At 36.2% G+C, this 22,870-nt stretch overlaps 2 protein-coding genes across 3 annotated transcripts; both read left to right on the top strand.

Annotated features, from left to right (window-relative positions):
- Nucleotides 1–690: 690 nt before the first annotated feature.
- LOC147511995 (Amino acid dehydrogenase family protein) lies at nt 691–16,034 on the top strand. 2 transcript variants are annotated; one of them, XR_015219559.1, is made up of 17 exons: nt 725–985; nt 1,187–1,837; nt 2,672–2,801; nt 2,889–3,090; nt 3,506–3,592; nt 3,751–3,810; nt 4,026–4,112; nt 5,064–5,135; nt 5,664–5,719; nt 6,698–6,783; nt 8,824–8,914; nt 9,011–9,168; nt 9,258–9,349; nt 12,726–12,806; nt 12,934–13,084; nt 14,613–14,686; nt 15,618–15,670. XR_015219559.1 is itself a non-coding variant. In XM_086603576.1 (16 exons), exons 2-16 carry the CDS (start codon nt 1,273–1,275, stop codon nt 15,691–15,693), a joined length of 1,917 nt encoding a protein of 638 aa, XP_086459702.1. In that variant the 5' UTR covers nt 691–985; nt 1,187–1,272; the 3' UTR covers nt 15,694–16,034. The 2 variants fall into 2 exon arrangements, 1 of the variants encoding a protein (XP_086459702.1); XM_086603576.1 differs by lacking the exon at nt 12,934–13,084 and having other exon boundaries at nt 691–985; nt 15,618–16,034.
- A 518-nt stretch (nt 16,035–16,552) lies between these two features.
- LOC147511994 (uncharacterized) lies at nt 16,553–21,987 on the top strand. Its single transcript, XM_086598627.1, has 7 exons — nt 16,553–16,569; nt 16,657–16,756; nt 19,178–19,242; nt 20,602–20,708; nt 21,306–21,355; nt 21,499–21,581; nt 21,660–21,987. The coding sequence occupies exons 1-7, from the start codon at nt 16,553–16,555 to the stop codon at nt 21,772–21,774; spliced, it is 537 nt and encodes a 178-aa protein (XP_086454753.1). The 3' UTR covers nt 21,775–21,987.
- Nucleotides 21,988–22,870: the final 883 nt, after the last annotated feature.

The raw sequence follows: 22,870 nt of genomic DNA, 5'->3' as shown, positions 1-22,870 counted from the left end.
CTCAAGGAAGTTTTTTGGTCAAGTCTTAGCTGTGCTAAAGCATACTTAAGCGGCTACGTCTAATCCAGGGACCAGGAATCCAGGATGAGCTAATTAATTAACTAGTGGTTGATCCATCTAAGAAATGGACTTAATCTTTAAGAATATTTTTTATCGAAATTTGTCATCATAATTTGGCTTGAGAACATGCAAGAAAACTAAAATATCATAACTTATAGCTTGTGCAGCGGAACCTAGTTAGCAAACAATCAAATATCTCCAAATAAAGTACGTTTACTCTTGATGTTAAGAATCAACCACAGCAAAGGTTCAACAAAATATTCCATTATAATGATGTAGCCTTCTCTTAATCATCACCTCGTCTAATAATTTCCTTATTACATATATTGCATTCCCACAATTGTACTATCTTCTTGGGTGTTCAAATTTAAGTTGCTAATTTTTAACACACATGCGTCAATGTTGCAAAAAAATCAAAGTTTGAAAATAATGAACGAATTGATAAAGGAAATTTTGAGATTCTATATTAGAACTGAATTAATGTTTACACCAATTATCAATTTTATTTAGGATTTACCGTCTATATTTTGAAAAAAAAAAACTCGGTTTCCTATTGGCGAAGACAGATTTATGGGGCAAATACTTTGGGTTTTTTGACAGAAATAACGACCACATCCACATTTCCACACTATCTTCCAAGATTCCACTGATATTTAGTAACATTGATCATGACCTGCCTAAAAATTGTACTTGTTCTTTCTAAATTCTAATTCCAAACACGAAATCGTCAGCATCTCATTCATTCAACATCAAATAAATGGCCATCTAATACAACCATTTAAAATTAAATAGAAGAAAAAAAATTCCCATTTTCTCTCTCTTTCTCACGGCATAAAAAACAGTGTTAAAAAAACATAAAAAGAGACACTGTAAAGAAACAAGAAGAGGAAGAAGAAGAGCTGACACTGTGCTATCTATTTAAAAGGTACGGGCACTTCTTCTTCAATGTTGGGCTCGTTTCATTTCTTGATTTTCACTATAGACACTCTAAAAAAATTGTTTTTTTTTCCACATTTAATTCCATGTTTGCTTGAAATTCTAGCTCGGGCTTGTCAATTTTCAGCTTATATTGTTAGGAATTGCAAAAAGTTTGGTTCTTTACTAAGTAGTTTCCTCGTTTTTGTAGAACAAAGGGTATATGTTTACTTAGTTTTGGAGTGGAGATACTAGGAATGAGGTGTTTAAGAGGTGGTTAATGAGTCATTATGTTGAATGTTGATATTGAGGAGGGGTGTAGTAGGAATGAATTCAACTATAGACGAGATCAATATGCTTCAACAAGCGCAACGACATCATTTAGTTGTAAGAGATATAGGGGAAGAAATCGACTTAGAGATTGACGCAGGAGATGATGATCCTTCATTTTCTGCTACGACTCTTATGAGTGTTACACAAGAACCTAGTAGTGAAAACAATGATGATCATAAGCAGATGTTATTGGCTTCTCAGTCCATTGACGAACAAGAGCCTGGGAAGACACAAGAAAAGAAGAGGAAGAAGAAGGTGGTGAAGAGATGGAGGGAGGAATGGGCTGATACGTATAAATGGGCATATGTTGATGTTAAGGAGGGTACAGCAAGGATATTCTGTTCTGTCTGCAGGGAGTATGGGAGAAAGCACAGGAGGAATCCATATGGGAATGAAGGAAGTAGAAATATGCAGATGAGTGCTCTGGAAGAACATAACAATAGTCTGCTTCATAAGGAGGCTCTTCGGCTCCAGTTGGCTTCCAAAGATAAGATATTAACAGTTGTTGACAAATCCTTGTACGTGAAAGGTTAGCTACTTCATCCTATCATACCTGAGTTATGTCTTTTTTCCTTCGAAAGTCCCAACATGCATTTATCCCTACTTTTATATTTTCTTCTTAATTTACTGCTTTGTAAGTAATTACCTGTCGTATTCATTCTCCCTGACATGTAAACTGGGAATAGAGAGAAGTCTGGAAAACTCATTTGCATATGTTTTCATATGACCAACATGAGGGCACGTCATTGTTAGCATTTGATCTGTGTAGACACTCTTGTAGGAGTTGAATGAAGAAGGATGGCAAAGCTTGCTAACAATGACGTGCCTTTAGGGCATTCAACTGCATAGACATTCATGTAGGGGTTGAATAACAAATTACAACAAAACATGCTAGCAATGACATGCCCTTTTGCCCAATCACGAAAAATTTAAATCTTCCTGTTGTCAGATTCTGGAAATTAGCACCTTGTAGCTACGCCATCATCTATGCTAATGCATATGCAGATGTCTGTTCATAGGCTTCTTAGACTTGGAAGAACGGTTTTGTATAAGGATAATAAGAGGAGATTTCATTTGTGAGAACATTCAACGATACATTTTTTGTACTCGAGAAATTTACAACTAGTATGCTTACATTTTTTTGTACTCGAGAAATTTACAACTAGTATGCTTACATTTTTTTGTACTCGAGAAATTTACTCCAACTTATTTGTTTATGTTTCAAATGAAAGTTTGCATCTAGGATTTGATGTAAAGGTTTTCCTGTTTAATTTTTTATCACATAAATCATAAATGGGATCTCTATCTTTTTCTGAAAAATGTTCTTCATTGACACTTCTGTGTCTTGTTGATCTCAATGAAGCTCTTACGTCTAAAAGTGCTGGGTCTATTATCGAAGCCTTACTAAGAAGGGACCCTCATGAGGCTGAGTTCATACAGTCAGTGCAAGAAGTGATCCATTCTTTAGAGCGAGTTATAGCAAAGAATTCTCAGTGAGTATATTTTAATGAAGTAAATGTTCTCAGTAGATTAATACCGAAGTCAATTCAAATGATACAATTTGGGCTGTTTTCTTACAGTTATACCCGGATCCTGGAGCGCTTATTAGAACCTGAGAGAATGGTTGTCTTCCGAGTGCCATGGATTGATGACAAGGGAGAAACACATGTTAATCGTGGATTTCGTGTACAGTTCAGTCAGGCACTGGGTCCTTGTAGAGGTGGGCTCCGTTATCATCACTCGATGAATTTAAGCATTGCCAAGTTCCTTGGTTTTGAACAGGTATATTTTGTTCTGTGAGTGTTTCAGATTGTCTTCCATAGCTTCACTCATCTTATCTACATTTTGCATCACAATGGATATGCTTGTCAAAAATAGGAGTGAAGCCGCTTGATTAGTAACCCTTGGGATTCTAAAATCTTTAGGCCCCATAATTGTGTGTGGTTAAACAGATTGCAATTATTTTCTTCCGGGTTATAAATTTAGCACATGCTTATTCTTCTGAGTTTTGACGAGTCTTTTTTTTGGCACCCTTTCACATGACACGAGTTTGCCTGGCCTTATCTGTCACTTAAAGACCCTTTCACATCTTTATCAAGAGATTGTTTGTTAGATGAGCTTACTTCTAATACAAAGTCTATATAGAATAGAGGCAACTTAAGTTTTCTAAAATCTTTTGTGTTGTTATTCTCGACAGACGCTTAAGAATGCCTTATCACCGTACAAACTTGGAGGTGCTGGGGGAGGAAGTGATTTTGATCCGAAAGGGAAAAGTGAGAATGAGGTATTTGCCATTATTTTTCTTGAATTTACAGTACCATGGCTAAACCTGAATCTTTTTAATACCAGTACGAACAGGTGGATTGTTTTATAGCGTTGAATTGAAACGCTGTAAATATATTAAAAGATTCTCATAGATGTATGTGAAACCTATGTTGGCAGATCATGCACTTTTGCCAAAGTTTTATGAATGAGCTATACCGATATTTGGGTCCTGATCAGGTAACAAGACAATGATGGCTATATATATTCCTTTATCCAAATCTTTCGTTTCAAGCATCAAACGCAAAAATAGACATGAACCTCCTTTCTTTATTTTTAGAAGCATCAAACGCAAAAATAGACATGAACCTCCTTTCTTTATATTTAGATAGTGGATGTAAAACTGTCAAACAGGAAGTTTACCTTCAGGTGTTTTGTCTACAATGAAATTTCAGGATCTTCCTGCAGAAGACATGGGTGTTGGTCCGCGGGAGATGGGTTACCTGTTCGGACAATATAGGCGTCTAGCTGGTCATTTTCAGGTACAACACTTAAAGAAAGAGTTCTACTAACACACTTTACTGATTCTCATCTATGACTTTATCTAACAAGATATGGCTGTTGGCATGAAGTTCTACTACCCTGGAATCTCGATACATAATTTACGTATTCTTTCTTGCTCTTATAATGTTATTTCTCAGGAATATTTTTTCCTATAGTTTCTGATTTTCTGATTGGAAACAAAAAATAAAATGAAAAAAGTGAGCATTGAGCTTGACAAAACAATATGAGTTTTATACAGTAGTACTTCCTTTTGTAAATTCTAACTGCCTTAAGCATGGGTAAGGGTCTCAAACAAAGTATATTCTAACTGCCCAGGATTGGTTAGAGATATGAACTTGAGGGTCGTCCAGAATGGGGAGATTGCATGCTCAATTTCTATTTGAAATAGGGCAGGTGAAAGTTTTCTCTAGTTTGCGAAAAGATGGGTGCGCAAATGTGGAGGCTAGCAAAGGGAAAACTTCTCAAATCGATGGACGATTGAGATAAGAAGAGGGTTGAGTAAAAGAGGGAAATTTGGACAAATATAGCGAGGAATTGGATGGCGTTGACTTTGATGAAGCAATGCTAAATCTGAAATTTTCTGGAAAGGAAGAGTGGGACAGGGATAAATAGTGAATATGGTGGTGCCTGAAACTGAGAGAGAGAGAGAGAGAGAGAAAGGGGGGGGGGGGGGGGTGGGTTTCTATTGTTGGTGGTAGCATCGTTAGGTTGGTCCTTGAGAATCAGCTCTTGGCTGCTATCTTGGTGTTGATGTGATTTCTTTGTTATATTTTTATATTAATATATATTTATAAGAACAGACATCAAAGGACATAAAACATCCAATAACGCAGATATTATTAATATCTCTGTAATATGAAATTCATAAAACATAGGTCCAAGAATGCCTTGTTCTCTTTTAGGATTTCTTATGTATTCTACTTATGCAGGGAAGTTTTACAGGACCAAGAATCTTCTGGTCTGGTTCTAGCCTCCGTACAGAAGCTACCGGATATGGATTGGTAACTTCATTCTCTCCCCTTTTTTTTTTATTCTGACAAATTATTGCTTTTATTGATGCGACTAAACTAAGAAAGAGCTTTAGATAGCCTACCAAAGTCACAGGAAAAAAAGAAAACAAAAAAACATATAGCTCAAGTGAATTTATCTCAAAAGTATCCCTTACCACTCACCAGAAACACAAACTTGTTTAACACTAGTTGCCTAATTTAATTTCCAGATGCCGGTGCTGATCTGGAATAAAGTAAATAAAAGCATATACTGCTCAGTCAAGGCAAAAAAATTTCAGCAAGCATTGAGTGCGGATCAGGCTCTTCTCGTTCTCCCCAATTTCATGTACCATAGACACACACACACACAAGCTTTCAAAAGAAAAAAAGGAAAGAAAAGAAAAGAAGAAGAAAAAGAAAAAACCCAAGATATGCTTGTTTTATCGTCCAATATTTCTACAGCCTATATGGTTAAGGTGTTCTGGCATACATTGTTCACTTCTATTACTTTCGAGTCTCACATCCATGTCATTATTGCAGGTCTTTTTTGCCCAACTTATACTTGCGGAAATCAATAAAGAAATGAAAGGATTAAGGTTTTTCCCTGCTATATTAGTTCTTTCGTTTTTTTTTTTTTTTTTTTTTTTTAATGAAATACTAAAATGTCTTCTTGTTGCCTTGATTCTTTAAAACCATTTGTCAAGAACAGAAGATACGTCGTTGTGTATGATAACCTTTTGAGTCATCTGGATATACCCACCCTCACCCCCAGGGAACTTGTGACCCCCCATTTTATTTTTCCTTTCACATACCCCCAAGTCCCCAACTAAATGGAAGACCGCAGTCAACTTTTATTGATCTGTTTTCAGTGAACTTATTTGCCTTTGAAAAACTAAATAGAAAATGGATCATGAAATATCTAAATTATTCTCACCATCACTGAACATCCATTAAGCCTTACTTCCGCCATCACTTTCATCCTGACATCCACTTCAACCACTTCTCCATTTCCATCACCCACTTTCAACCCTAACCCAACCACCACTATCAACCCCATTTCTCCACCAATTTTGTCACCGCCACCTTCAATGCTAACTCCATGATCATCACTAATTTGAGGATGGAGATCTAGACGAATTGGAGGTGACAAACTTGGAAGAGAAATGGGGTTGATGGTGGTGGTTGGGGTACGGGTGAAGTTGGTGAGATGGAGATGTGGTTGACGGTTAGTGTGAGGCCGAAAGTGATAGTGGAGGAAAGGTTCGAGATGGTGTTTGGAGATTATGAGGGTACTTTTAATAAATCATGAACCTTTTCTTTTGTTTCCCCTTTTAAATAGGCAAATAACGAAAAGACGGTAATACTTTTTTATACCAATTACCTTAATTTCAATGCTAGTATGAAGCTATGCAGCAGTGCTACAGAACATTTTATCCCCTGTATCTCGAACATAAAAGTCATCGAGTCTTCTATTCTAATTTACTTAAATGGGCATCATTCTCTTAACTTCAGATGCTAGCTTCAGTTTGTAATGGGCTGCTATGTAATAGGGTTTTCTGAACTTTCATCTCCAGATGTGTCGTAACTGGTTCAGGAAAGATTGCGATTCATGTCGTGGAGAAGCTTCTTGCTTATGGCGCTCTTCCCATTACAATATCAGGTAATCATTCTATGTTTAGGATAGTATTCTTGAATCAAACTTAGGCCCTGCTTGGTATCTTGTCTTAGAATGCTTCTGCTTTTGTTTTTTGGTGGACCTGGTTATATAGTTATATTTCGTGCTTCGTTGGTATTTCCTAAAGTTTAGGTCTGTATCAAGATGCAAAGAGGTCCTCTGTTTAGCAAAGTAACCCCGTAATCATAATTTGGCACAGACCCTCCCGAATTAGAACGCTAATAATGTAATTATGCTTATTCCACGTCTTCCACATGTTTGGTCAATCACCATCTCTCTTTCAACATGGAAGAATGAGAGGAGTCGTTCTCTTTCTCCTTCCCCAGTCTCCATTTGGTACTCAGTCTCCACACTTCCCTTCTCTCTCTATTTCTTGCAACATCACTAACCCCACCAACTTTGAAACTATAAGTTTGCACAAGCATGGGAAGATCAGAAAGTAGTTTTTTGGCTTCAACTATGGGGTTGTTTCACATATAATTGATATTTAATCCACAATTGGGGTTTTGCGTGATCACTTACTTCTTGTGAACCTCTTTTGTACGTTTTGACATTAAAAGCAAGTATTACAGGTTTTTAACACCACTATGTAAACAGTTGAGCCTCTGTAACCTAATTTAGACGAAACAGAACTTGATCTCTCTCACTCTCTCTCTGTAACACCAATATATATTTGATGGATTAATATGAATCAGCAAAACAATTAATGGATTTAACAATGTTTTTATTGTACAGGCTGAAATGCCTTGGAGGTGTTTGACAATAATCTAAAATTCATTTTTATTTCCAAAGCAAGTAGATTAGACGCATTGAAAATTATAATCATAAAAAAGAAATGCAGATGCGTTCACTTGCAAAATGATCTTAGGTGCTAACAACTCGTCTTTAAATGAAAAGCTAAATTTTGGAGAAAGATAGGTAGAGATCTGTGCTCCTATCTTTATGTGTGTCATATATCTCACATACTCTCTGTTATAAGAGTGTGTAGAGTTGAGGGGGCGACATTTTGTCTTTTTTACTCTGAAATACACCCACATGATTCACAAGTCATTAGACAACTGAATATATGCATGTGGTACTTAAGCATGAATGCTGAGAGGATGCGATCAGGACTAAGCGGTTGGTTATAATAAAAAAAACACTAAAAATGAACTAATTTATAAACAAAAGAAAAAGAAAGAGATAGTCAGCAGTCAGCATTTTTTGCCTAGTATGGGGCCTCTGCTAACAGGTAAAGGGGGAATTGAAATAAATCTGAATATTTCTCTACGATTAGTATCTTGAAAGATAGGCAAGTCGCAAGATTTATATATATTTCGAGTTGAGAGCTTTAATGCTTACAGCTATTTTGGGAATGGCTTGTAGCTTCTAACTCGATTGAGTCTCAACATTGTACTAGACACCTGCGCTGCTGCGCACTTGTTAGACTGTGCCTAAGACCTTCCTTTATTGCATGACATCCAGTCCCTATCTTCAAGACCTCCACAGTACGGTGATTGGTCAATGTATATGGCAACTGGGCTGATAAAGTAATGAAATATTTTGTTTTAATGCATTCCCCAAAACAAAAGAAAAAACACAAGACAAGTGGAAACAAAATAAAACATAACATATTCCGCCAGTTTGTGGGACTTAAATTCTTGGAACTATTCTTGTCAACTTTGCAGTGGGTACTTGGAAAAAGGTTCCCCTCTGATAGCTTGAATAGCTTCTCAATGCACTCTGAAGGTTGATACTCGTCCTCGGAGCTGATTGACTTCATAGTTGTTTGAGATTTCATTGGGCACCGATCTTGTGGTAGTGCCTATTTTTTGTGAAACTTCCAGCCATTTAGTATCAGTAGTGTTTTAGAGGAGAGGGCCTAAACCCAACAAATCCTATGACTTTGGAAGAGAGAGAGAGAGAAAAAAAAGGGGGGGGCCTGCACAAGGAATGAACACTTGTGTTTATAGTTTTGGTTTGCAAATCGCAAACTTTGCAAGCAGCTTATGCAGATGGTTACATGGCACTGTTTTTTCTTTGCAGATTCCAAGGGCTATTTAGTAGATGAAGAGGGATTCGACTATGTGAAATTGTCACTTATACGGGATATCAAAGCTCAACAAAGAAATTTGAGGTGTTTGTTCCTTGGTTCACCCATACTGTTTTTTGGTATAGTATCAATTAATATCATCTAAATAGCTTACCCCGTTGATTTATGTTCCTCTTTCAGAGATTATTCAAAAACATATGCTCGATCGAAGTACTATGAAGATGCCAAGCCTTGGAATGAAAGGTGTGATCTTGCATTTCCTTGTGCCGCACAAAATGAAATCGATCAATCTGATGCTGTTAATTTGGTTAATTCAGGTTGTCGTTTACTGATAGAAGGTAGTCACTTTAGCTTTGTTGTGTACCTGCTGTTTTCTTGTTTAAAATTGTGTATTGCCTAATACTTACACTGTATATTTGATTTGCAGGTTCAAACATGCCTTGCACCCCTCAAGCAATTGATGTGCTGAGGAAAGCTAATGTTGTGATTGCTCCAGCAAAGGCTGCTGGTGCTGGAGGGGTATGCTTGACTATTGCATTGTTTCAGCTCTTTGCATTATCTTATCCTCTTTTATACGTGTTTAATACTTCCTACCACAGTAACAACGTTTAGATTCAGAAATCATTTGTTACTTGGCCTTTTTGAAAAATTCTATTCGATTTTGGAAAATGTTGCAAAATCAAGTAGTTTAACACTTAAAAAACAGCAACACCAAATAATGTTGATAAATATATTAGAAAGTTTGGATGATATCATAATTTACATAGGCTGACTATGAAGCACGGAACAAATATGACACGGACACAGTAGTTTTCAAAAATGTAGGACACAGATACATCATGGACACGTTAAAACAATTACATAAATAGATATATAATTGAAATTGAACATTCCCCACCAAACATGTGTAAAAGTGCAAGCAAATTCCAACAAACTTAGAAGTTCATAGTAATATCAATTAAAAACTAAGTAACTTGGACACTTCATATTCTTTAAAAAATGTGTCAGACATAGACACTCTTGTCGGACACACAGACACGTTGTGCATACGATTTCAAACTGTACCCTAAAATACTAAGAAAATAATTTATTAATATATTTACAGTTCCATGATATATACCACTTTCATGGTTATTTGTTTCTAAAGAGACTCTTTGTATGGTTTTGAGCCCAAGAAGTAGTTGGGTAACCAAAGAATAGTAATAGTTTTCTTTTAATTAGCTGTGTTCTCGTGTCAAACTTATATAGGTTGCCGTGTCTGACACGCTTGTCCATGTGAATGTGATTTAGATTAAAAAGGATCCATGACAATAAAAAAGACTTGTCAATCATCAACTGCAGTCGTGCGTTGTGCCGCCTTTTTGTTATTCCACTAGTGAAATAAAACCTCTACCAAGTAATATTTTCTTTCAATTGATTTAATCACTTTAAAATGTAAAAATTGTTGTCTGCTTGTCAGAATCCTAAAAATTATTTAATAAATCCGACACTCCAAATCGTGTGTTTGACACATGTCAAGGGTGTGTTGGGTTGTGTTGGTGTCGGATACGTGTCAGACACTGATACATTACCTCTAGAGCAGTGTAGGTGCTTCATAGTAGTCTGAGTTTGGTTTCTGGAATTGTAATTACGAGGAAAAAGAGAATTAGGGATGAAGTGAAGAACTGATCAGTTTGTTTTTTTGGAGGGAGAGAGATGTACATTCCATGTTTCTAGGAGTTTTGAATGAAAACAACTTCCCCTCATTTAGAAACGAAGTTGTTTTCTTGTACAACTTCTAGAAACATGGGATCTTCCTTTCTCTCCTTACTAAGAACATCTACATCTGTTGCACAAACTCTATCTTACTATTTTCCTGGAAACTCGATTTCGAGAACCAAACTCAACTTTAACCTAAAAGTATGTGGAGTCGCTAACACTTAAGTACATAAGTATTGTAAAGGTGCATTTTGTGTATGACCTGATCAACCTATGAGAATAGTGGGTAGATGAGATTGGTGATGATATGACTGAGTTCGAATGATCGAACTGCCTAGTGCCTACGTATCCAGTTCTCCAGTGAACTGGAATCAAGTCAGACGTAGTTCAGATCTTGTTGTGTGATTGAGTTGGAGATGGAGAGAATGTGACCGTAGAGCTCTCTCCTTACTTTGTTAGTTCCCTCGTCATTTATATCCTGTGACCCTTTGTCAATGTGGCTCTTGAATGAGCTTAAATGGAGGATGAATGAGTGCATGGTTGTTGTTATAGAATTGTTGTAACGACTGTCTTTCCTTCTTTGAGCATTACAAGACCTGGCTGAGGTTTTGACGTGAGTGACTTGGCAGGTCTTGATATGAGCGACCTAGTATGAGCGACCTGGCAGGTCTTGACGTGAGTGACCTGGCAGGTCTTGGTATGAACGACTTGACAGGTCTTGACGTGTGTGACCTGACAGGTCTTGGTATGAGCAACTTGGCAGGTCCTTGATATGAGCGACCTGGCAGGTTTTGATATAGTTATGTGATGAGTTGTGCTGGACACGTGTATAATATACATTGGTTGTGTATATTAGTTTGATGTATACGAAGGCGGAAGCAACTTCAAATCAATAACACCAATGAATAAAATTGATAAACACCCAAAAACTAGGGTTTCAAAGGGAAAACGAATTTCCTTAATTCAATTTCTTAATTAAACAATAAAAAAACAACCAACCTAACAATGAAGGCCTAGATGCCTTTATATGATAAACCTTGTTCCTAATTCTATTTAGAGCCCCTAATAGGAAACTATTACTAACATAACAAATAAAAATAGAAACTAACTAAACTAAATACTATTAATTCCATACCCATGCGTCAGACTCCTCAGCTTAGAAGCAAACTCGTCCTCGAGCTCTCTTCTTACTTTGTTAGTTCCCTCGTCATTTATAGCATATGACCCTTGGTCAATGTGGCTCTTGAATGAGCTTAAATGGAGGATGAATGAGTGCATGGTTGCTATTATAGAATTGTTGTAATGGCTGTCTTTCCTTCTTTGAGCGTTACAAGACCTGGCTGAGCGACCTGGTATGAGCGACATGGCTGAGGTCTTGGCGTGAGTAACCTGGCATGTCTTGATATGAGCGACTTGGCAGATAGTGACCTGGTATGAGCGACCTGGCTGAGGGCTTTATGTGAGTGACCTGACAGGTCTTGATATGAGTGACCTGGCAGATAGCTGTTGAATTGTCAATTTCTCCATAAGTTCGAACTTATGTAAAATGTCAATTCTATTAATATATATGAGGCTCATATATGTCAACACTTCCCCTCAGCGGGACACGCTGGAAATACACAGGTAGAAGGATTGGACATCTTCACCTGGCAGGAGTTGAACCCGAGATTTCTCAGAAACCAGTGGCTCTGATACCATGTTGAATTGCCAATTTCTCCATAAGCTCGAACTTATGTGAAGGGTCAATCCTATTAATATATATGAGGCTCATATATGTCAACAGTAGCGACCTGGCAGGTCTTGATATAGTTATGTGATGAGTTGTGCTGGACACGTGTATAATATACATTGGTTGTGTATATTAGTCCCTCACAAGTACCATCATAATCCGAACATATGGTTAGACAACTGAGTTCACTAATAATAGAAAATGGGGTTTTGTTGATTATGTTGCCTATGCAGTTTATAAATGTCAAACGGTTGTTTTTTCCCAATTGTTCATACATGGTAGAGCATTGCAGTTCAAAAGTGTCGTGAGCATTTGGGTTTGTTGCTTCATTTCTTGATAGAACGAGAGAGTGAGACAGAGAGAGATTTATTCTGTTTGCTCTCCATAGTAGTATCTGCATGGATTATGAGATTTTCTAAGCTTAAATTTTTTATCTATATATCCTATTTATTATTAACTGGATAACAGGTTGTTGCTGGAGAACTAGAATTGAATCGAGAGTGTAATTTGGTGCATTGGTCTCCTGAGGATTTTGAAGCGAAATTACAGGTATGTGCTGTTTTCTTTGGTGATGGTTAATTCAAATTTGTCGTTTCGACTGTTGTTGCTACAGAGCAAAAGATCACGGATCAAATCCGTGGGTGATGTTTGTTTTATATCATTGATGCGAGGTCAGTTGGTCCTGTCTTGCGAGAAAGTCCCACTATATGATTTCATTGTTTTCCACCAAAGATCTGCAGCCCTATGAGCAGAAAAGTTTCATGGATTCCAAGATTCCAGAGTTTACATGGGTGCATGACTCAGCCATACTCTTCCGAAACATTTTGGTATTATGTAACTCACCCACGACCTCCTCAATAATATTTTTCTTTTTACCAAGTACCTACCAAGGAAACATTTTCTAAATAGACGTTCATATCATGTGAGAGTGTAAGCTAGCAACCATATTCATCGAGTTCACTCCCTAAAAAATTTCTGGTATTCCAACATAATTGAATCACCCCGTTGTGAACTGAATCTCTCATATTTTCCATTGTGAAAGTTTCTTGAGACTTGGGACTTCATGAAGAAGCAACTCATACTTTTATGTAAATTGAATATACCACTCAGTGAGCAAATGATAGAACTGACAGGCTTACAATGTTACTATTTGCATAGAAGGATATTGTTCGGTTAGGAAAACTTGTGAAGAGTGCACTAGGTTATCCCCTTTCCTTTCTGTTGCAGGTCCAGAATACCAATTTCATTGGTAGAATAAGAACGAAATTAGTTAAAGTTTTCGTTATCAGTATTTACTGTGTTCTGCATTCTTGACTTGCCCTTTTGTTACTCCTCGGTTCAGCTCTGTCACAGAGCTGTCATTTTGGCGATCGGGAAATAAATACTCTAGAATCTAGAGATCCCTTGAGATATGTGGAATTATATAGAACATGAAGAATAATTGGGAAACTTGTAGAGTGTGGTTAAGGAATAAAAACATTTTAGAATATGTACAAGTATCAAGGATATTACTGAAAATATTAGATATTTATCTAAACATATGGAGGTCACAAAGAGTTCTTACGTAGGGGATATAAAGTTTTAATAAATGTAATTTTTAAAGAAATCTCCAAGTCTGTCAACTAGGGGGATGGACCTCATTTGTAATCATTTAACTGTTTGAAAGAAGCAAAGGAATGTTTGCTTCCAAGCTGTGACATGTGTCCTCCTTCATTTGGAGTGTGACTTAGGGGGCTTTTTTGTTGAGGACATGAGCACAAATTTACCTGACTTGAGTGCCAATATGAACTGACATGGGATTATTATAGCCTGTAAGATTTGGTTTTGAATCCCAACTTTTAAGCACTAGATATGTTTACATCTGATGCTTTATGTACATTAGTTTGCAACTTTGCGTGAATCAAATGGAAACTGTGGAATTTGATGAAATTGTGTGGCTGTTCTTAATCTGCATATTATTCCTTGTAATATGCTGTGGATGGCTTGTTTTGGTGGATGACTCATTTTGGGGGTGAGTTGTATGGCTAGCATTTAAACCCCTGTTAACAAGATCTCTTATAATGCAAAAGAAAAAAAGCAGGACTTATATGGCACAATACCAACTTAACCAGGCACCATGAGACCTCAAAAACACTTACATATTCTTCAGTTATTATTGGGTGTAAAATCACCTTCTGACGGTTCCTCACATTTTGGAAGGATTATGGAGATACCAAACCAGAACACTTGAAATGTTATTCGCATAACCCTTTTCAGTACCTGGGTTTTGCATGTGTTGTTGGTTCTTAACTTATTAAGAAGTAGCCCAATATACTTCCTGAAATCTCCATTTTACTTTACTTCTTTTTGTGATAGGATGCTATGAAGCAGACATACCAAAAGACAGTCAAAGCTGCAACGGATTTTGGATACTCAAAAGACAGTCCGGAGTAAGTGCCCAAACCATACCCATCACTCTCACATTTTTAATGTATGCACTTTTCTTTCTCTACCTTTGTTTCTTTCTTGGATCTCATTCTGTCTACCTTAAAACATATACAAGCTACAATATGATACAACATTTTCGTTGGAATAGCATGTTATTCGAGTGGAACAAGAAGACTAGAAAAGGTAGGTCTAGACATGTAAAAGGAAATATGTAGAAATCGTGGCGTGTAGATAACGGACTCAGGGAACCAAACAAATTATTGCAGACATATAGGTACACAACCATGTGTAGCAAGGATGTAGAGGCGGAGGATGGGAGGCATGACGGAGAACCTACTGTTCTCGCGGTTCCATCTAAATCACCTTTGTTCAAAACCAACACAAATTGGACCGCCCATCCTTTGGAGATATAATTGGAATGAAATCATGCACCATTAAAAGTTGGAGAAATCAACTTAAATCGAACCACTCATACTTTGTAGATTTGATTGGAAGTACCAGGAAAAGTTGGAGAATAACGAAGAATAATTTTACAGATAGCTGACAAACAACACTGCAATGTAACCATAAGGTGGTCTAGCTTTAAAACAAGGGAAAAGAAAAATAGTAAAGGACCTTGTCTTGATATTAGTCTCTGTTGAACCGCTGCTTGAAGTTTTTCAAGATGGCAATCTCTGTCATAGTATACAACTAAGCTGGCAAGCTGTTAAAAAAGTTTGAGAGAAAGAAAAGCCCGAATAAAGTACTTGTCGCCTTGTCGGTGAGATTATTATTGGTAAAATATATTCCTCATCATTCAAAAGTTAATCTTAGTTGTGGTGTTCTTATTTACCAGATCTGGCATCATCTCAGCTTGATAGGTTCTGTAGTTATTATTGCAATATATCTGAAAGTCTGCCGCTTTTTCTCATTATGCTTAACTGTACATGACAGGGCTTATGTACATGGTGCTGCAATATCTGCTTTCTTAACTCTTGCCCAAGCTATGAGTGACCAGGGATGCATATAGGACCTGTGCATGCACCAACAACTAAGTGCAAACTGCTGTTCCAACGAGAACCAAGGTGTAGTCTGCAGCTTCTACTGCTATGAATGCCACCTGAGTTTACTAGCTCGCCAGGCTGATGAATCGAGAATGAATCTAGGGGAGACTCATAAAAGCTTCTCCGTGTTGTAACATTTAATCATTCATATGATGTTGTAGAAGCAGCTTGCCTGGCCATTATTTGACTTGAGCCAGAGAAGAGAGTGTTGTATCTGATAGATCCATAGCTAGAAAAATGTATCTTGTGAATGGGCTGTGGAAATTGATGAGAAATAAGATAGTTCTGGTGGAATGGTTATTCACAATTTCACATCGCAATCGCGCTTGAGTGAACTGCATTTGACCCATATTCATTTAGAGGTCCCCTGTTCACACAAGGGGTTTTTCACGAGGGCTTAGTCCAACATGGGTATTAACTATTAACATTAACATTGGTTTTAGCTTTTGCCTTTTTTGGGAAGAATTTTTTTGATACGGCTATTACTAGATGATCACAAACATCTAGAGTGTATATTTTATCAGACTCTGTTAAAACTTGAAAGAATCCTCAAAAACAATTCATGGTTATATCAAAGTCCAATAAGGATGTTAAGGTTTTATCATCTAGTGATTACTCTTTGTAGTGGTTAAGTGTTTCTGTTTTTTTTTTCCTCTCTCTCAGTTGATTAAATGTCAAGAGTGTCACTAGTCCACTACTCTAAAGCTCGTGATTTGAAATATTTAGTAAAAATTATGAAAAAAAGTAAAGATCCATGAATTGGCAGCAAACTTTTCTAAACGCATTCAAAATCGTTTTTGGTACTAACTACTAGCCCAAATTTAGATGGGCCTTAAGATGAGGTATGTACCTTAATATATCAGGTAAAAAAAGGTATTGAATGAATGAAAGCTTCAGTTTTCTTCGCGTTTCACTGAAAGAAAGTAAAAAAGAAAAGAAAACTCAAGCTTTCAGCTCCCTCTCTTTTCTCGTCCTCAACGCCAAAAACTGAAGCTTTCATCTTCCAAACTCTCGTCTTTGCTGTTAAAGGTTAGTTTTTTTTTGTTTTGGGCAGTTGAGTTGTAGTTTGGGTTTATTCAAATTGCATGTTAAGTGTTTTTTTCATTGTATTAAATTAGTGAATGTTATGGTTTTGTTGTTAGGGAAAAACTTGGTGAGTTAGAAACGTATCTGCAAGCTGTGTATGGTCTGTGTTAAGCTATATATGTGATTCTGATTTGACTAACTTGGTGTCAAGTATTATAGATTCTGTCTACTGGTTCCAAGACTTAATGCCCCATACTTTGTACTGGGGCCAATGTTTATTTGGGTGATGGTTTTGACCAACCCTGCTTGTGAATGTTATTAGTTGGTTGATTGAAGTAGTAAGGCTAGTATTCATTTCTTTGACATAACAAGAATGAAAATTCATTCTTAAAGAATTGTACAACTAGCAAAATGTATGACCTGGCGCCACCAGTTACATGTCAACAAGAGATGTCTTAAGGCATTATTATAGACCGTGATCCCATTTGGCATTTTGATGTCATTAGGAATTATAGATTGCAACTGCAGGATGTCATTTTTTTCTACACTTTTATAGATACTCAAGTAGTTTTCTAGCATGCTGTATGGTTTGTTTTTGGGCATTATTGTAGGTGGAATCTGAATACTAGAGAAACGTTATTGTCTTACCATCGAAAATCTTCAAGTGTATTATTAATCAAGAGTTTGAAGTGTTGAGTTGGACAAAAAATCGGACCTCTGATTATTTATATATAAATTTTGCCAATATATATTGTAATGCTTGGCAAAAAAGAGGATATAAATAGGCACATGTATACCGGAATAAATTGGAGTATCATCCATTTAAAGCAAAATGTTTTAAATTACCACGTTTTATGTTAAAGAATAGCAGATGATATTCTACTTTCTAACAACATAAAAACAAATTAAATATTGTGACAATTAAAAAATTATAGCAATGTTCTTCAATCACTATATGGAAAGCTACAAAACTGAAAACTGAAAGGAAATGCAACTCTTACAGTCATGGAGTGACCTGCCAAAGTTGTCCAATAGGAAACAACTAGTGTGGTTTTGGTATATATCCATCAACTGCAAAGTTACGAGTTGCAGCTGGCAATGCTAAGTGAATTCCATCCAGTTCAGGCTTTGCAGCCACTTGACATCCCAGCCGAGACCTGCAGAAGGTCAGATAAACAATTAGAACTAGTCTTCGGGATGAAGCTCCGGATCAACATCAAAGTAAAGAAGCTCACGTCTCTGTAAGACCAAAAGCGAGATCAAGCATGTCATTCTCCTCATCCACTAGACAACTTAAACACATATACGAAAAATGTCAAACATCAAATAACATCAATATATGACGAACCAGAGATTGTAAACGGCCAATGTATTGTACTCGGAAATAGTCTTGCTTGGCCGTTATAGGACTTAATCTACCTGCTCAAATGCAAAGCTACTTGAATACATACTTCAAATTATTAACTACAAATATTCAAATAGAAAGTGAAGAATTAAATACCTTTTGTTAGCTCCCTAACCATTAAAGATCCAACTTGCGTAAGTTTAGATTTTAATATAATAACAACTTAACCTACACCAAAAAAAAAATGTTACGAAAATTTCATGTTAAAGTGGGAAAAAAAAATAAAAATAAAAATCTAAGGTGTTTAGATTCTGTATATATATATGTTTTTATTTTTGTGAGATTTTTAGAGAACTAGTCACAATGGGTCGGGTCTCGTGTTAGGAGAGCAAACCCAAACCCGATCCAATTACTAATCGTGTCGAGTTTGTCAAACCCAAACTCAACCCGTCTATATAACTGGTGACCCGCTAAGCCAGTGGGTTTTCCAAAACCGTTTTTTATTCAAATAACATAACAATATATATGTACATATTAAAAAAAAATGATATAGTTTCGGACGTAAAACTTAAGAGCCCAATAAAAAGATCCGACCCATTTGATAACTACTTCCCAAATCCCAAGTTTTTTGAGGTCTAAACCCCGAGACTCTTCTTTATCCTCCACTCGTGGGCATTTCATTTGTACAGAATTTAAACACCTTAGATTTTTTTCCCCCCCACTTATAACATGAAATTTTCGTAACATTTTTTTATTTTTTGGTGTAGGTTAAGTTGTTATTATGTTAAAATCTAAACTTACGCAAGTTGGATCTTTAATGGTTAGGGCGCTAACAAAAGGTATTTAATTCTTCACTTTCTATTTGAATATTTGTAGTTAATAATTTGAAATATGTATTCAAGTAGCTTTGCATTTGAGCAGGTAGATTAAGTCCTATAACAACAAGCAAGACTATTTATTTCGAAAGTACCATACATTGGCCGTTTACAATCTCTGGTTCGTCATATATTGATGTTATTTGATGTTTGACATTTTTAGTATATGTGTTTGAGTTGTCTATCTTCTCATTGTCTTTTTAGGATCATCACCATTTTTTTTCTTCCACTCTTGATAATGCTAGTGGGGAGAATCAACAAGAAGAAAAGTGAGTTCTTGCTCTTCACATTAACTACCATGAGTTACTTTATGTTCATCAATATACCCTTACCAGTTTCCGAGCTGACATTGTATTCATAAATGAGCTGATATGACCTTTGTGTTGGCCCATTTCTATAGAGACTTGTCATTGAATTCCATCATCTTCATATTGTAATTACAAGTTCAGATAATAAACTCTACAGGCTTCGTTTGTCAATTTTTACCAGTTCCCACTTAGCCATTGGCTTTTAAGGATTTCATCAGAGTTCTATTGGGTAGTCACAATTGATAAATCATGACAAATTTATAATTAGGAGGCTAGCACATTCTTTGGTAATGATTTTATGTACTTCCCTGATCAAACTGAAGTCTGAAGTCTAACACATTTTCAGACCTTTCAGCGTTGGGCGAGGTTGATGGGTGCCATATAACTTGTCTGCTCCAGGCTTTTTTACAGTTATTTTGTCACCTTCTTAACATATGGACCAGCAGTATGTGAACATGTTTTGTAGACTCTTGCTTTCAGCTTCCACCCTGTTTCTTTCAGTTTATCAAGTTTTTGTTCTTCAAATATTTTTGCTTCCGCTGTACAACCCATAACCAGTCCTGAGAGTGATTCCTGTTCCTTTCAATGGGATCGGAAACTACATTAAGTAGCTTTGGACTCTTGAAGTAGTTCATCTAGATAGTTCTTCTTCGTGTTTCCTTAGAAACTTAAATTTCTACAAAATTATAACATTAATTTCTTTGGCATGTAACTAGTAGTTACTAGTTTCCTTAGGACATTCCTCCACCAAACTGATTAAGCGTGTATTGGGAACCATGACATAGTTAGTGCTAATAAGAAAATGAGAATTATCAATGTTGCAAACACTGCTAGGAGGAAACATCTTCAACTATTCAAAACAGATTATGATTTAGATATTGTGTTCAACCTGACGAGGGAACACAACCATTTCAGTACACTTCATAATAGTATAATAGTATAAGTAGAGTTTTTTTTTTTTTTAATCAAGTGGAAATTTTATTGATAATGAGTTTTACGAATAATGAAGACAAGTGTGCAACAAGCTGCGCCGCAAGTCCATTCTGAATAGCAAATCATATCCTTTTAAATACAAATTCGTTGCTACCAGCTGTTATTACGTTATTGTCTATAAATTTCTGCAATCTCTTAAGAAGCTCAACGGACTGTTGTGTCAAGGAACCGAAAGTGTCAAAACTGAACAAAATAAAACTTACGAGCTTTACGATGTTTTTTTTTGAAATATCTTATTGGTGATATGGAGTGCCACATTGTTTCTTGGTTTCATTATTTTGTCACATACTCCTCCTGTTTATAATGGTTGTTTTCGTAACTGAGCAGGATATCTGTGACATTTGTTGACAAGGATGGAGACGAGAGGCGTATCAAAGTCCCGATTGGCATGTCAATGCTAGAAGCTGCCCATGAAAACGATATTGAACTTGAAGGCAAGTATCGGAGAGACTTTGTTTATTTAAGATGGAATCCTTTGTTTTTTTATTAGAAATTCAGATGTTGTTTATGTTATTTTATAAAATTGCATCTCGATGGATGTTCAAGATATGAGAGTGATTATGATGTGGACATCGAGTTGAGTCAAGATTGACAAAAAAGGAATCGAGTTTGAGTCAATCCCATGAGTCGCATTCATTAGGCACCCATTTCTTTTAGCTGTTGATTTTATTTTAAATAGTTATTTGCCATGTGCCATATTTAATTGGGTTTCTTTGGTTTCAACTAGTATAAATAAGAGGGCTTGTAATTTAGGGTTTAAGTTGCTGTTTATGAATTTGTTATGAATAAAAGAGAGACTTTTAGGTTTTCTTTGAATTGTTTTTAATTAAAGTGTGGATTTTGTTAAACTGTTGCATCTGCCAGTTTAAATCTCCATTATATCCTTCTAACATTATTCTTTGCAAAGAACAATATTATCTTAATTAGTCATTGTAGTCGCCTCTAATTGTATTTTCTTTTTGTTTCTAAAAATTTAAATATTTTCTTGCTTTTGACAGTGTAAATTTTTTTTTCCTCTAATTTGATTACAGGAGCATGTGAAGGCTCATTAGCATGTTCCACATGCCATGTGATCGTGATGGTATGTTATTGGAAATGCCATCTTCATTAGATTCTGTGTAGGGTGTTGTGTTCTAAGTTCTTAAACATTGATAAACAATGGTAGTTCTAGCTTCTAAGACCTTCATGAAATAAGGCGGGTAGTTGACTCAGTCTTTTTTGTAGGATATTGACTACTACAATAAACTAGAAGATCCTGTGGATGAGGAGAATGACATGCTTGATCTCGCTTTTGGTCTTACAGAGACGTGAGCTTCTTTACTTTGATGTTGTTCCGGAGCTTCATCCCGTAGTTTAGTTCTAATTGTTTATCTGACCTTCTGCAGGTCTCGGCTGGGATGTCAAGTGGTTGCAAAGCCTGAACTGGATGGAATTCGCTTAGCATTGCCAGCTGCAACTCGTAACTTTGCAGTTGATGGATATATACCAAAACCACACTAGTCGTTTCCTATTGGACAACTCTGGCAGGTCACTCCATGACTGTAAGAGTTGCATTTCCTTTCAGTTTTGTAGCTTTCCATATAGTGATTGAAGAACACTGCTATAATTTTTTAATTGTCACAATATTTAATTTGTTTTTCTGTTGTTAGAAAGTAGAATATCATCTGCTATTCTTTAACATAAAACGTGGTAATTTAAAACCTTTTGCTTTCATTCAAAGTGCCATATAAACCCTTTATTCATCATGTCAAAACTATTCCTTAGTGGTCAATGAAAAAGAATTGTATTAATCTTATTGTTGATCTCCTTTTGGAGCACCAGACGAAGCCAATGAGGCTTACTCTCCATGTTATTACTCAAATTGGGGGATGTGATTTAGTTTGCAAGTGGTTTAGTGGTAAACTTGACATGATAGTGAGAGACAATGGTAAGGACATCAAAATATTGAAGAAGTGTAATGCACATGTATACATAAACTAAAAGAAAGGTTAAATCAATTGACTGGCAATGATGATGATTGTTGCCAGCTAAAGTGATGCTCCAAGAATACTCTTCATTCTTGATAAGCTAACCTCTAATTTGGGTTGTCATAAATGGATGATATTCCAATTTATTCTGGTATACATGTGCCTATTTATATCCTCTTTTTTGCCAAGCCTTACAATATATATTGGCAAAATTTATATATAAATAATCAGAGGTCCGATTTGATGTTAGATATCGATACTATAGGCCTTACTATGTACGAAAGCAAGGAAGGGGCATTACGAGCTACAAAAGAATGTCACTTTGTCTAAATTTCAACATGAGGTGAGATAGATGAGAATTTACTTGTATGAGAAGCCAGAAGTCAAAAGCCAAGAGAAGAAAATGTCAAATACTGTTAGTATTTTAAAACAAAAAGTACTGTTTGATTTTTTATATCAAAGTATAACTTTGTATTTGTAGTCAAACAGCCTTAAGGTAGGTGAACAGTTTTGGTGACTCCAATTTTGAGTAGAATGATGAAATTCAAGACTAGATTATGTCAGTTTGGAAATACTGGTAGTAAGTGTGACTATAACAGTTTACCTAATTGAAAAAACTATCTGCTGAA

Source organism: Coptis chinensis, chromosome 3 (assembly GCF_015680905.1).
Source record: "Coptis chinensis isolate HL-2020 chromosome 3, ASM1568090v1, whole genome shotgun sequence".
Taxonomy (NCBI): domain Eukaryota; kingdom Viridiplantae; phylum Streptophyta; class Magnoliopsida; order Ranunculales; family Ranunculaceae; genus Coptis; species Coptis chinensis.
This window is presented reverse-complemented; position numbering and strand designations above follow the sequence as displayed.

Excerpts from the sequence above, each read along its gene's own strand:
- LOC147511995 (XM_086603576.1), top strand. The coding sequence starts at position 1,273 with ATGTTGATATTGAGGAGGGGTGTAGTAGGAATGAATTCAACTATAGAC. Across the intron at positions 3,593-3,750 it reads AAGGGAAAAGTGAGAATGAG|ATCATGCACTTTTGCCAAAG; the intron begins GTATTTGCCATT and ends CTATGTTGGCAG. Across the intron at positions 6,784-8,823 it reads TCTTCCCATTACAATATCAG|ATTCCAAGGGCTATTTAGTA; the intron begins GTAATCATTCTA and ends TTTTCTTTGCAG.
- LOC147511994 (XM_086598627.1), top strand. Across the intron at positions 20,709-21,305 it reads AAACGATATTGAACTTGAAG|GAGCATGTGAAGGCTCATTA; the intron begins GCAAGTATCGGA and ends ATTTGATTACAG. Across the intron at positions 21,356-21,498 it reads CATGCCATGTGATCGTGATG|GATATTGACTACTACAATAA; the intron begins GTATGTTATTGG and ends TCTTTTTTGTAG.